Source organism: Ranitomeya imitator, chromosome 2 (assembly GCF_032444005.1).
Source record: "Ranitomeya imitator isolate aRanImi1 chromosome 2, aRanImi1.pri, whole genome shotgun sequence".
Lineage (NCBI taxonomy): Eukaryota > Metazoa > Chordata > Amphibia > Anura > Dendrobatidae > Ranitomeya > Ranitomeya imitator.
In genome coordinates this window covers 600,963,012-600,977,513 of record NC_091283.1, presented here as the reverse complement: position 1 = coordinate 600,977,513, position 14,502 = coordinate 600,963,012, and the positions used below count along the sequence as shown (strand labels likewise).

The window sequence follows — 14,502 nt, the reverse complement described above, 5'->3', positions numbered from 1 at the left end:
ATTAACCCTTCATTACCCCATATCCCACAGCTACACGGGAATGGGAAGAGAGTGGCCAAGTGACAGAATAGGCGCATCTTCCAGATGTGCCTTTTCTGGGGTGGCTGGGGGCAGATGTTTTTAGCTAGGGGGGGCCAATAACCATGGACCCTCTCCAGGCTATTAACCCCTTGCTGACATGGGACGTACTATCCCGTCGAGGTGGGGTGGGCCCCCATAACCACGGACGGGATAGTACGTCCAGCGCGATCGGCGGCACTCACGGGGGGAGCGCCGCCGATCGCGGCCGGGTGTCAGCTGTTTATCGCAGCTGACATCCGGCACTATGTGCCAGGAGCGGTCACGGACCGCCCCCGGCACATTAACCCCTGGCACACCGCGATCAAAGATGATCGCGATGTGCCGGCGGTATAGGGAAGCTTCCCGCAGGGAGGGGGCTCCCTGTGGGCTTCCCTGAGCCCCCCACAGCAACGCGATGTGATCGCGTTGCTGCGAGGGTCTTACCTCCCTCCCTGCTTCCTCCAGCCCCGGATCCAAGATGGCCGCGGATCCGGGTCCTGCAGGGAGGGAGGTGGCTTCACAGAGCCTGCTCAGAGCAGGCACTGTGAAGGCTGCAGCGCTTCATGTCAGATCAGTGATCTGACAGAGTGCTGTGCACACTGTCAGATCACTGATCTGTGATGTCCCCCCCTGGAACAATTTAAAAAAGTAAAAAAAAAAATTTAAAAATGTGTAACAAAAAATAAAAAAAATATTCCTAAATAATGAAAAAAAAAAAAAAAAAAAATATTCCCCTAAATACATTTCTTTATCTAAATAAGAAAAAAAAAACAATAAAAGTACATATATTTAGTATCGCCACGTCCGTAACGGCCCGACCTATAAAACTGGCCCACTAGTTAACCCCTTCAGTAAACACCGTAAGAAAAAAAAAAAAAAACGAGGCAAAAAACAACGCTTTATTATCATACCGCCGAACAAAAAGTGGAATAACACGCGATCAAAAAGACAGATCTAAATAACCATGGTACTGCTGAAAACGTCATCTTGTCCCGCAAAAAACGAGCCGCCATACAGCATCATCAGCAAAAGAAAAAAAGTTATAGTCCTGAGAATAAAGTGATGCAAAAATAATTATTTTTTCTATAAAATAGTTTTTATCGTATAAAAGCGCCAAAACATAAAAAAATGATATAAATGAGGTGTCGCTGTAATCATACTGACCCGAAGAATAAAACTGCTTTATCAATTTTACCAAACGCGGAACGGTATAAACGCCTCCCCCAAAAGAAATTCATGAATAGCTGGTTTTTGGTCATTCTGCCTCGCAAAAATCGGAATAAAAAGCGATCAAAAAATGTAACGTGCCCGAAAATGTTACCAATAAAAACGTCAACTCGTCCCGCAAAAAACAAGACCTCACATGACTCTGTGAACCAAAATATGGAAAAATTATAGCTCTCAAAATGTGGTAACGCAAAAAATATTTTTTGCAATAAAAAGCGTCTTTCAGTGTGTGACGGCTGCCAATCATAAAAATCCGCTAAAAAACCCGCTATAAAAGTAAATCAAACCCCCCTTCATCACCCCCTTAGTTAGGGAAAAATTAAAAAAAATGTATTTATTTCCATTTTTCCATTAGGGCTAGGGTTAGGGTTTGGGCTAGGGCTAGGGTTAGGGCTAGGGTTGGGGCTAAAGTTAGGGTTAGGGCTATGGTTAGGGCTAGGGTTAGGGCTACACTTTGGGTTGGGGCTAAAGTTAGGGTTGGGGCTAGGGTTAAGGCTACAGTTAGGGTTGGGGCTAAAGTTACGGTTAGGGTTTAGATTACATTTACAGTTGGGAATAGGGTTGGGATTAGGGTTAGGTGTGTGTCAGGGTTAGAGGTGTGGTTAGGGTTACTGTTGGGATTAGGGTTAGGGGTGTGTTTGGATTAGGGTTTCAGTTATAATTGGGGGGTTTCCACTGTTTAGGCACATCAGGGGCTCTCCAAACGCGACATGGGGTCCGATCTCAGTTCCAGCCAATTCTGCGTTGAAAAATTAAAACAGTGCTCCTTCACCTTCCGAGCTCTCCCGTGTGCCCAAACAGGGGTTTACCCCAACATATGGGGTATCAGCGTACTCAGGACAAATAGGACAACAACTTTTGGGGTCCAATTTCTCCTGATACCCTTGGGAAAATACAAAACTGGGGGCTAAAAAATAATTTTTGTGGGAAAAAAAAAGATTTTTTATTTTCACGGCTCTGCGTTATAAACTGTAGTGAAACACTTGGGGGTTCAAAGTTCTCACAACACATCTAGATAAGTTCCATGGGGGTCTAGTTTCCAATATGGGGTCACTTGTGGGGGATTTCTACTGTTTAGGTAGATTAGGGGCTCTGCAAACGCAATGTGACACCTGCAGACCATTCCATCTAAGTCTGCATTCAAATGGCACTCCTTCCCTTCCGAACCCTCCCATGCGCCCAAACAGTGGTTCCCCCCACATATGGTGTATCATCGCACTCAGGACAAATTGGGCAACAAATTTTGGGGTCCACTTTCTCCTGTTACCCTCGGGAAAATACAAAACTGGGGGCTAAAAAAATAATTTTTGTGGGAAAAATTTTTTGTTTTATTTTTACGGCTCTGCATTATAAACTTCTGTGAAGCACTTGGTGGGTCAAAGTGGTCACCACACATCTAGATAAGTTCCATAAGGGGTCTACTTTCCAAAATGGTGTCACTTGTGGGGGGTTTCAATGTTTAGGCACATCAGTGGCTCTCCAAACGCAACATGGCATCCCATCTCAATTCCTGTCAATTTTGCATTGAAAAGTCAAACGGCGCTCCTTCCCTTCCGAGCTCTCCCATCCGCCCAAACAGTGGTTTACCCCCACATATGGGGTATCAGCGTACTCAGGACAAATTGTAGAACAACTTTTGGGGTCCAATTTCTTCTCTTACCCTTGGGAAAATAAAAAATTGGGGGCGGAAAGTTAATTTTTGTGAAAAAAATATGATTTTTTATTTTTACGGTTCTACATTATAAACTTCTGTGAAGCACTTGGTGGGTCAAAGTGCTCACCACACATCTAGATAAGTTCCTTAAGGGGTCTACTTTCCAAAATGGTGTCACTTGTGGGGGGTTTCAATGTTTAGGCACATCAGGGGCTCTCCAAACGAAACATGGCGTCCCATCTCAATTCCAGTCAATCTTGCATTGAAAAGTCAAATGGCGCTCCTTCGCTTCCGAGCTCTGCCATGCGCCCAAACAGTGGTTTACCCCCACATGTGGGGTATTGTCGTGCTCAGGACAAATTGTACAACAATGTTTGGGGTCTATTTTCTCCTGTTACCCTTGGTAAAATTAAACAAATTGGAGCTGAATTAAATTTTTTGTGAAAAAAAGTTAAATATTCATTTGTATTTAAACATTCAAAAAATTCCTGTGAAGCACCAGAAGGGTTAATAAACTTCTTGAATATGGTTTTGAGCACCTTGAGGGGTGTAGTTTTTAGAATGGTATCACACTTGGGTATTTTCTATCATATAGACCCCTCAAAATGACTTCAAATGAGATGTGGTCCCTAAATTAAAATGGTGTTGTAGAAATGAGAAATTGCTGGTCAAATTTTAACCCTTATAACTCCCTAACAAAAAAAAATTTTGGTTCCAAAATTGTGCTGATGTAAAGTAGACATGTGGGAAAGCATTAAGCTACTTACTGGTAGCGGCATTTTTCGGAGGCCCATGACAGCACACGAGAGAGGGGATCCGCCCTTAAGGAACAGGAAACCTACAGATACAAAAGGGCGGCACCTCTCCCCATGCATCAGTTGTATTTCAGAGCCTGAGAGGACTGCCGCGGTTAGTGGTACACAAATATACATTATATACATTATATACATTTGAAACAAAATAACCCATTATTGTAATAAGACACCATACGTGAGATTTACATATTACGCTATATACATATCAGGAAGTGCTACCCCCACGTGAATAGGGAGGGAACTAAGGGTGCTGTCATGGGCCTCCGAAAAATGCCGCTACCAGTAAGTAGCTTAATGCTTTATTCGGACTCCCATGACAGCACACGAGAGATTTACAGAGATGTAAGCTACCTTAGGGAGGGACTATAGATTGTAGCACCCTTAACCCAAAGGAAAGATCAGAGGAGGACCCCAAATCCAACCGATAAGTGTTTAAAGAAAGTGGAAGGGGATGACCATGTGGCCGCCTTACATATCTGCTCCACTGACACTCCAGATCTTTCTGCCCAGGATGACGCCATGGCCCGGGTGGAATGTGCCTTTAGGTTCTGCGGAGCTGGCCCCCCACCTGCTGTATAAGCTAGAGAGATAGTTTCCCTAATCCATTTAGCCAGTAAATATTTCGATACTCTAAACCCTTTCCTTGGACCTTGGAAGGAAAGAAGCAGTGCTCCATCTTTCTTCCAATTATCAGTAGCTGAAATATACTGAAGAAGAGATCTCCTGACGTCTAACGTATGAAGCTCCTGCTCTTTAGGATTAGAGGGATTAGGAATAAAGGACGGCAAAACTATCTCCTGTGATCTATGGAACCGTGTCGCCACCTTTGGCAGATATGCTGGGTCTGGTCTAAGGACTACTCTGTCTGACAAGATTTCAGTGTATGGAGGAGCTCTGGAAAGTGCCTGTATATCCCCTATCCTGCGAGCTGAGGTTATGGCGATCAGGAAGGCTGTCTTAAGTGTCAACATTTTGATCGAGGCCTCCTGCAGAGGTTCAAAGGGGGGTTTAGTTAGAGAGGACAGAACTAAATTTAAATCCCATGGAACTGTTCTGTCTTTATGCAGTGGTGTAGATCTACTAACTGCCTTCATAAACCTCGCTATCCAGTAGTTATTCGCTATATTACAGGAAAATAGGGCACCTAAAGCTGAGACCTGTACCCTAAGGGTACTAGGAGAGAGTTTTAACTCGAACCCCTTCTGTAGGAACTCTAGGATTTGTTGTACTGGCACCCCGTCTTGGACATTAAACTTTGAACAAGACAAGAACTTTCTCCAAGTCCTAGAGTAGATTCTCGTAGTTATTTGCTTTCTACTCTTTAGGAGTGTCTCTACTAAGTTTGGAGAGAAGCCTTTCCCCACTAATAGTGACCGTTCAAACTCCATGCCGTCAAATGGAGCCCCGCCACTTGTGGATGGGAGATCGGTCCCTGAGAAAGCAAGTCCGGGATCTCTGGCAGTACCCAGGGGACCGCTACAGACATTGTCTTGAGCCAGGCAAACCAGGTTCTTCTGGGCCAAAAGGGGGCGATAAGGATGACTTTCGCTCGATCCTCCCTGATTTTCCTCACCACTAGAGGTATCAGGTTCAGTGGTGGGAAAGCATAGGCCAGTGGAAAATCCCATTTTATGAGAAACGCGTCTACCGCCAGGGGATTCTCCCTGGGATTTAGGCTACGTTCACACGATCCTGATTTTCCTGCGGATTTTTCAGGTCCTTTTTTGGAAAATCCGCAGTGCAAAATCATTGCATTTTGCACTGCGGATTTTCCTGCGTTTTCTTCTGCGGATTCCTCTGCGGGTTTCCAACTGCACTTTCCTATTGGTGCAGTCGGAAACCCGCAGCGGAATCCGCAGAAAGAATTGACATGGTACTTCTTTTTTTCCGCAGCGTTTCCGCGCGGTTTTTCCGGGGAAAATCAGGATCGTCGGCACAGCGGGTTTCGTTTTCCATAGGGTTACATTGTACTGTACCCCACATGGAAAACGGCTGCGGATCCGCAGCGGCAAATCCGCTGCGGATCCGCAGCAAAAACCGCACCGTGTGAACATAGCCTTAGGGAGCAAAAAAGTTTTACTTTTCTGTTGTTTCTGGTGGCGAATAGATCCACCACTGGTTGACCCCATCTGCGGACGACGAGATTGAAAATGTCCTCGTTGAGAGACCACTCTCCCTGTTTTAACACATTTCGGCTGAGGAAATCTGCTGCCACATTTTCTTTTCCCTTGATGTGAAGAGCTGTCAAAGATAGAAAATTGAGCTCTGCCACCTGGAACAACCGATCCGTGATCTGCATTAAAGTTTCGGAACGAGTTCCCCCTTGCCGGTTTATGTAAGCGACCGCCACTCTGTTGTCCGACAGAATTCTGACATGCTGGCCCTGCAGATATACAAGGAATTTTTTAACAGCCAATTCAACCGCCAACAACTCTCTTTGATTTGATGAAAATGTTGTGAAGGGTTCCCACTGTCCCTGGACCACCATGTCCCGCATATAGGCTCCCCACCCTGAAGAGCTGGCATCCGTGGTTATCACGTGGGTGACATCTACCATCCAGGGAACCCCTGCTGATAAATTTTGTTTATCTAGCCACCATCTAAGGGAATTCAATGTTATCGGCCTCAATGTCAATTTCCCATTCAATGCGCCTCCTAAGGCTCTGTCATGGAACAGGACTTCTTTTTGTAGGGACCTGGTGTGGAACTGAGCCCACTTAACTGCTGGGATGCAAGATGTGAGTGACCCAAGTAGAGACATTGCTTGTCTAAGTGTCATGGAAGGTGTATTGATTGCTCTTAATACAAAACTCTGAATTTGGTCCATTTTCTCCATAGGGAGGAGACACTGCTGTGTCACTGAATTCAACATTAACCCCAGGAATTTTTGAACATTTAGGGGCTGTAATTTTGATTTTTCAAAGTTTATGATCCAACCCAACCGTTCTAGTTTGGTTTTAGCAATCTCCCATTGTGACAGACAATGATCTACCGAGTTACCTACAATGAGGAAATCGTCTAAGTAGGGGACTATAAGGATATTTGACTCTCTTAAATGCGCCATGACTTCCGCAATTATTTTAGTAAACACCCTAGGTGCCGAGGTGATCCCAAAGGGGAGTGCTCTGAATTGAAAATGTTGAATCCTACCCCCCATTAGTATCGCTACCCTCAGGTACCGTTGGAAATCAGCATGAATGGGTACATGATAGTAGGCATCTTTCAAATCCACTACTACCATGAAACAGTTGTTGAAAAGCATCTTTATTGCCGAATTGATGGACTCCATTTTGAAAGTGTGTTTCACCAAAAACTTATTGAGACCCTTAAGATTTATAATGGTCCTGTAAGATTTATCAGGCTTCTGGATTAGAAACAGGGGAGAGTAAAACCCTTTCCCTGCCTGAGAATACGGCACTTCTACCAAAACATTTTTGGAACAAAGAGTCCTCACTTCCTCTTCTAGGGCGAATTGTTCAGTGGGAGATGAGCGCCAGGGTGTTAATCTAAATTTGTCCTGTGGAATATGAACAAATTCCAGCTTGAGACCATGGGAAACAGTGTCTTTTATCCAAACGCTGTTTGTGATTTTCGACCACTCTGCTGAGAAACGCAATAGTCTCCCTCCCACTGGAATTGCCAGTCATTGGTCTTGTTTTTTATTTTCCGTCTGGTTACGGCGAAACATGAGACCTGTACCTCGCTTTCGCCTATCCTCCCATCTGGGACGATCTCTCCCTGGTGAAAAGGCTCGCTTTCCTCCCCGGTTGAACCTTCTTTTGTTGAAGGGACGACGGTATGGATTGAACAGGTTGGGAAACTTTTTCTTATCATCTCCTGCTTTCTCCAGGAGTTCATCCAGGGTAGGCCCAAATAAATACTCGCCTTTACAAGGGATAGCGCAGAGCTTCGCTTTTGCCTGCATATCCCCCGGCCAGCATTTCAGCCATAGGGCTCTCCTTGCAGCATTAGAAAGTCCTGCTGCTCTAGCTGCCAACTTTACGGAGTCAATTGAGGCGTCTGATAAAAAAGCCGCCCCCTCCTGGATTACAGGTAATGCTGAGAGAATGGAATCTCTAGAGGCCCCTTGTTTTAATTGGGTCTCCAACTGGTCCAGCCAGACCATCATTGACCTTGCCGTGCAGGTTGAAGCTACCGCAGGTCTTAAGGAGCCAGCTGCCATCTCCCAGGTTCCCTTCAGGAAGGTATCCACTTTCCTATCCAGGGGGTCTTTAAGTGTTCCCATATCTTCAAATGGGAGAGAAGATCGTTTAGCTACCTTGGCAATTGCTGCATCCAGCTTTGGTGCTTTCTCCCAGTTACCTACTGCTGGGTCATCAAAAGGGTATCGACGTTTTTGCGCAGGTGGTAAGGAGCCTTTTCTCTCCGGTTTTCTCCACTCCCTATTAATAAGATCTTGTATTTTCTCATTTAAAGGAAACACTCTGCGCCTCTTTTGCTCCAATCCACTGAACATCATTTGTTCTTTGGATAGTTGAGGCTTGGGTTCCGATATTCCCATTGTGCCTCTGACCGCCTTTACCAATTTGTCTATCCTTTCTAGGGGTAGGCAAAACCGAGCAGCGTCTTCTTCCGAAGAGGAGGATGATGCTGCTGAATTGTCTGATTCTTCGGACTTGTCCTTTTCCATAGACGAATCAGATTCAGTTCTCTGCCTAGAACCTCCTGACTGTGAAAGGTTTTTAAAGGACTCTTTAACCTCCATTCTAATCATCTCCTTGAGACTGGCCGTAATAGAGGAGGATTCTTCGGCTACCTACGGGGATAAGTAAGGTAGACTAGAGTGTAAGATCTACATGCCATACCCCCTCCCCTCCTTCCAGAACCTCACCGTCTGCTGGATACAGGGGTCACATAGTTTTTTAGGGTGTGAGTCAGGCAAGGGAACCCCGCAGATGGCACATTCCCTATGCTTCGCCTTCTGACGTTTTTCCTTCCCTACATAAAAACACATGAGGGGAGACTAGTCACTAAGTGAACTTTCTCGAAGATCACTTACCAGTGGCTGCTCACACCCAGAAATACCGAAGCACGAGGGGGATCCTTTTTGGCTGACCCTCCAGACCCCTGTCTGGAGGAGCTTCTGCGGCCCGAACCATCGCTCCTCTTTTCATGTTCCTTCTCCTTGGGTTTCTGGGATGCTTGTTCCAGCAGCACAACCTGCTGATCCTGATCTGAATCCATTTTCAGTAAATTGGAGCCAGAACCCGGGAACATGCTGCTGGAGCCGCCTTATAAAGCCCCTCCTTCGGTAAGCGCATCCTGCCCAGCTTGCTTGTTTAATTTTCCCGCCCTCCCGCAGCTGTGGGGAATCAATCGTTACTCCGGAGGGATTGCGGCATGATCTCCTGTGGGCGCCGCCATCTTGGAGCCCCCGCGCATGCGCAGGAGCTCACCGATCCGGAAGACGTCGCCGGCTCCGCCCCCCGACGTCACCACAGCTTTCAGCGCTTCCTGTCAGCGCTGCAGCCCTTGTGGAACGCCGAGGCCGGCCAGCTACGATCCGATCGGCGCCCCCTAGATGCCGCCGCGCCCCCCCCTGTCTAGAGAGACCCACAGCCCACGGGAAGGGCGACTTACCAGACGCTGGCCCCGGAGACCGGACACCCCCTGGCGACCGCTCCTCGCTGCCTAGTCACCGCCGTGCCGCCCTGCCAGGGCCACCGTGACTACATCAGGTACCCGCACCGGCCGAAGTGGGAGACCCCCTCGCCACCAGAATCGGTCCGGCCGGCCTGGACTCCTGTAGATTCTATAGGTATCCAGTCCCTTCAGGAACAGGAAACCAACTGATGCATGGGGAGAGGTGCCGCCCTTTTGTATCTGTAGGTTTCCTGTTCCTTAAGGGCGGATCCCCTCTCTCGTGTGCTGTCATGGGAGTCCGAATAAATGTTACTTATTAAGTATTTTGTGTGACATATCTCTGTGATTTAATTGCATAAAAATTCAAAGTTGGAAAATTGCGAAATTTTCATAATTTTCGCCAAATTTCCGTTTTTTTCACAAATAAACGCAGGTACTATCAAAGAATTTTTACCATTGTCATGAAGTACAATATGTCACGAGAAAATAATGTCAGAATCACTGGGATCCGTTGAAGCATTCCAGAGTTATAACCTCACAAAGGGACAGTGGTCAGAATTGTAAAAATTGGCCCGGTCATTAACGTGCAAACCACCCTTGGGGGTAAAGGGGTTAATATCTGCCCTCAGTCATGAGGGGGATATGAGATAGTTTACTGTATGTAAACCAGGTCTCATATCATGTCGGGTTTGGGAAGGAGATAGCAAAAGCCGGCAATTGAATTACCGAGATAGATAGATAGATAGATAGATAGATAGATAGATAGATAGATAGATAGATAGATAGATAGATAGATAGATAGATAGATAGATAGATAGATAGATAGATAGATAGATAGATAGATAGATAGATAGATAGATAGATAGATAGATATTATTTTTTTTGGAGAACATGGATCCATTGTATGTCCGTATGTCGGTTTTGCAAGCCTGCGAGAAAATCTCGCAGTATGGATGCCATACGGATTACATACGGAGGATGCCATGCGCAAAATACGCTGACACACCCTGGCTATGGAGGAGATACGGACCACTATTTTGGGGACTTTTCTGCGTATTACGGCCGTAAATTACGGACCGTATTTTTATACGCTGAGTGTGACGCCGGCCTAATTCTTTTCTTGGGACAGTGGCAGTACACTTTAAATATAATAATATTGTAAAAAAAAAAATTAAAGAAAAATCCCCAAATCCATGGAAATTGTATATAAACACTGTGCCAAATTGGTCCACATGTCATAGATGTAGTGATATGGGCCCACCACAATAAAAGAGCGTGCACCCCCTGTTGTGGCTTGCCCCTACATCCCTTTCTCACCTGCGCACCTGGCTGAGCTGGATCAGAGTGCGAGCTTCTTGTACCAGACAGGTTCGGATGGCGTCCTCATTGTCAGAGCGACGTATGTATTTGTTGAAATTGCAGTAGGTGCAGCGCCTCTCACAGTACGGCCACTGAGGGAACAAGGGACAGTCTGGCAGAGGTCAACATCGCCCATCTCTAGGGTAATAAAATACTGGAAAACCAATAACATACATTGTCCAAGCAAAACTGTGGGTATGAGCTCGTAGACTGTCAACTACGGACTGCATTAACCCCTTCATGATGTGTGATGTACATAAAACGTTGGGCGCCAATGTTCTATTGCCAGCATGGGTCTGTAACAGCTCCAATCAATCATTTAAATGGCACATGTGCCAGCTCCCATCACACCCCCACCATGTGATAGTGGGGTACCAGTAGGTTATTATAGCGCCATTTATTCCATGGCGCTTTATGTATGAAAAGGGGTATATACCCGTAAGACCTGGCAATCACCTGGAGGGGGCAGGCAAACACCAGCCCATTGGCAAGGAAAAGCTGTCTGGGGTGCATCGTCATACTTCTCCAGTCTCTCCATATTGTCCCCAGACAGATATACAAACTTTTACAATGTTTCTCTGGAAGGTCATAGTGTTTCAGAGAAAAACAAACCTGGGTACAGACGGGCAGCCATGCCCAATCAATGCAGCATGAAGCAACTGACAGGTTTCAGTTTTTCTGTAATTAGTATGGAAATTGCCATAAAATAAATAATAAAAAAACTGCATCACCTGGTATCAATAAAACCATCAGCTCATCACAACTAAAAGAAAAAAAGATAAACAACGACCCCTCACAGAGCTCCGTCAGCGGAAAAATTAAATAGTAAAGAATTATTATTATTATTTTTTTTTTTATGTGGTTAAAGAAAAAAGTCTGGGGCTGCTGAAACCGCACTGGAAACACAGCGGATCAGCAAGTTGGCGGATCAGCAGGCTGGCGGATCAGCAGGTTGGCGGATCAGCAGGCTGGCGGATCAGCAGGCTGGCGGATCAGCAGGTTGGCGGATCAGCAGGTTGGCGGATCAGCAGGTTGGCGGATCAGCAGGTTGGCGGATCAGCAGCAGGCTGGCGGATCAGCAGGTTGGCGGATCAGCAGGCTGGCGGATCAGCAGGTTGGCGGATCAGCAGGTTGGCGGATCAGCAGGCTGGCGGATCAGCAGGTTGGCGGATCAGCAGGTTGGCTGATCAGCAGGCTGGCGGATCAGCAGGTTGGCGGATCAGCAGCAGGCTGGCGGATCAGCAGGTTGGCGGATCAGCAGAAGGCTGGCGGATCAGCAGGTTGGCGGATCAGCAGGCTGGCGGATCAGCAGGTTGGCGGATCAGCAGGTTGGCGGATCAGCAGGCTGGCGGATCAGCAGGTTGGCGGATCAGCAGCAGGCTGGCGGATCAGCAGGTTGGCGGATCAGCAGGCTGGCGGATCAGCAGGTTGGCGGATCAGCAGGTTGGCGGATCAGCAGGCTGGCGGATCAGCAGGTTGGCGGATCAGCAGCAGGCTGGCGGATCAGCAGGCTGGCGGATCAGCAGGTTGGCGGATCAGCAGGCTGGCGGATCAGCAGCAGGCTGGCGGATCAGCAGGTTGGCGGATCAGCAGGCTGGCGGATCAGCAGGCTGGCGGATCAGCAGGTTGGCGGATCAGCAGGCTGGCGGATCAGCAGGCTGGCGGATCAGCAGGTTGGCGGATCAGCAGCAGGCTGGCGGATCAGCAGGTTGGCGGATCAGCAGGCTGGCGGATCAGCAGGTTGGCGGATCAGCAGCAGGCTGGCGGATCAGCAGGTTGGCGGATCAGCAGGCTGGCGGATCAGCAGGTTGGCGGATCAGCAGGTTGGCGGATCAGCAGCAGGCTGGCGGATCAGCAGGTTTCCGCTGTCCAGCACATGGTGTGGGCGGCATCGGCCAACGCTACGGATCCACACCGCTCTGCAGACTGGAGCAGGAGAAGGCACGGTGTGCGAGAAGGGGCAGAAACGGCGCCCGGGCTTTGTCCAGCCATCTGTGCGCGGGGGATGGAGGAGAGGGGATTCTGCAGCGGAAGAATCGGGTGCGCCCGAAAATACCGGCTATAAAGCCATGTGCCTGAGTGACAGCTACTCACATGCACATAGACGGCCGCGGCCTCCTCCGCGCCACACACGTCCTGGCTGTAAGCCCTGCTGCTGCAGCACATCTTCCGTGCCACGGCCGCCGCCACAGACGCACGGGGTCGGAACAAAAGTGTCATGTTCTCCCATAGGAGAGTATTGTCATCCACCGGCACTATCAGCCGGCGCACCACACGTGTCGCACGTCGCTCACTTCCGGGTGGTCCCCTGCTGGAGGCTATGTGTAATAACAACGTGCAGTGAGTGCAAAAACCCTGCAAATGTGTGGTGGTCTGTAATCCATATATACTGCAATGACCACTGCACGTGTCATATATAATCTACAACCACCGCACCGCACGTGTCTATTCTATATAATCTATAACCACCGCACGTGTCTATTCTATATAATCTATAACCACCGCACGTGTCTATTCTATATAATCTATAACCACCGCACGTGTCTATTCTATATAATCTATAACCACCGCACGTGTCTATTCTATATAATCTATAACCACCGCACGTCTTTCTATATAATCTATAACCACCGCACGTGTCTATTCTATATAATCTATAACCACCGCACGTGTCTATTCTATATAATCTATAACCACCGCACGTGTCTATTCTATATAATCTATAACCACCGCACGTGTTTCTATATAATCTATAACCACCGCACGTGTCTATTCTATATAATCTATAACCACCGCACGTGTCTATTCTATATAATCTATAACCACCGCACGTGTCTATTCTATATAATCTATAACCACCGCACGTGTTTCTATATAATCTATAACCACCGCACGTGTCTATTCTATATAATCTATAACCACCGCACGTGTCTATTCTATATAATCTATAACCACCGCACGTGTCTATTCTATATAATCTATAACCACCGCACGTGTTTCTATATAATCTATAACCACCGCACGTGTCTATTCTATATAATCTATAACCACCGCACGTGTCTATTCTATATAATCTATAACCACCGCACGTGTCTATTCTATATAATCTATAACCACCGCACGTGTCTATTCTATATAATCTATAACCACCGCACGTGTCTATTCTATATAATCTATAACCACCGCACGTGTCTATTCTATGTAATCTATAACCACCGCACGTGTCTATTCTATATAATCTATAACCACCGCACGTGTCTACTCTATATAATCTATAACCACCGCACGTGTCTATTCTATATAATCTATAACCACCGCACGTGTCTATTCTATATAATCTATAACCACCGCACGTGTCTATTCTGTATAATCTATAACCACCGCACGTGTCTATTCTATATAATCTATAACCACCGCACGTGTCTATTCTATATAATCTATAACCACCGCACGTGTCTATTCTATATAATCTATAACCACCGCACGTGTTTCTATATAATCTATAACCACCGCACGTGTCTATTCTATATAATCTATAACCACCGCACGTGTCTATTCTATATAATCTATAACCACCGCACGTGTCTATTCTATATAATCTATAACCACCGCACGTGTCTATTCTATATAATCTATAACCACCGCACATGTCTATTCTATATAATCTATAACCACCGCACGTGTCTATTCTATATAATCTATAACCACCGCACGTGTCTATTCTATATAATCTACAACCACCGCACTGCACGTGTCTATTCTATATAATCTATAACCACCGCA

The 14,502-nt window shown here is 46.7% G+C and overlaps 1 protein-coding gene across 2 annotated transcripts in view; it reads right to left on the bottom strand.

The window, feature by feature from the left end:
* The window catches only part of RSAD1 (radical S-adenosyl methionine domain containing 1), a 39,964-nt gene extending 26,951 nt beyond the window's left edge, over positions 1–13,013 (bottom strand). For both annotated transcript variants that reach the window (XM_069752398.1, XM_069752399.1), the window contains exons 1-2: positions 12,814–13,013; positions 10,678–10,811 (exon numbers count right to left, since the gene is read on the bottom strand). In XM_069752398.1, the coding sequence (XP_069608499.1) occupies positions 10,678–10,811; positions 12,814–12,939 (260 nt within the window). In that variant the 5' untranslated portion in view covers positions 12,940–13,013. The remainder of the gene's footprint in view (positions 1–10,677; positions 10,812–12,813) is intronic.
* Positions 13,014–14,502: the final 1,489 nt, after the last annotated feature.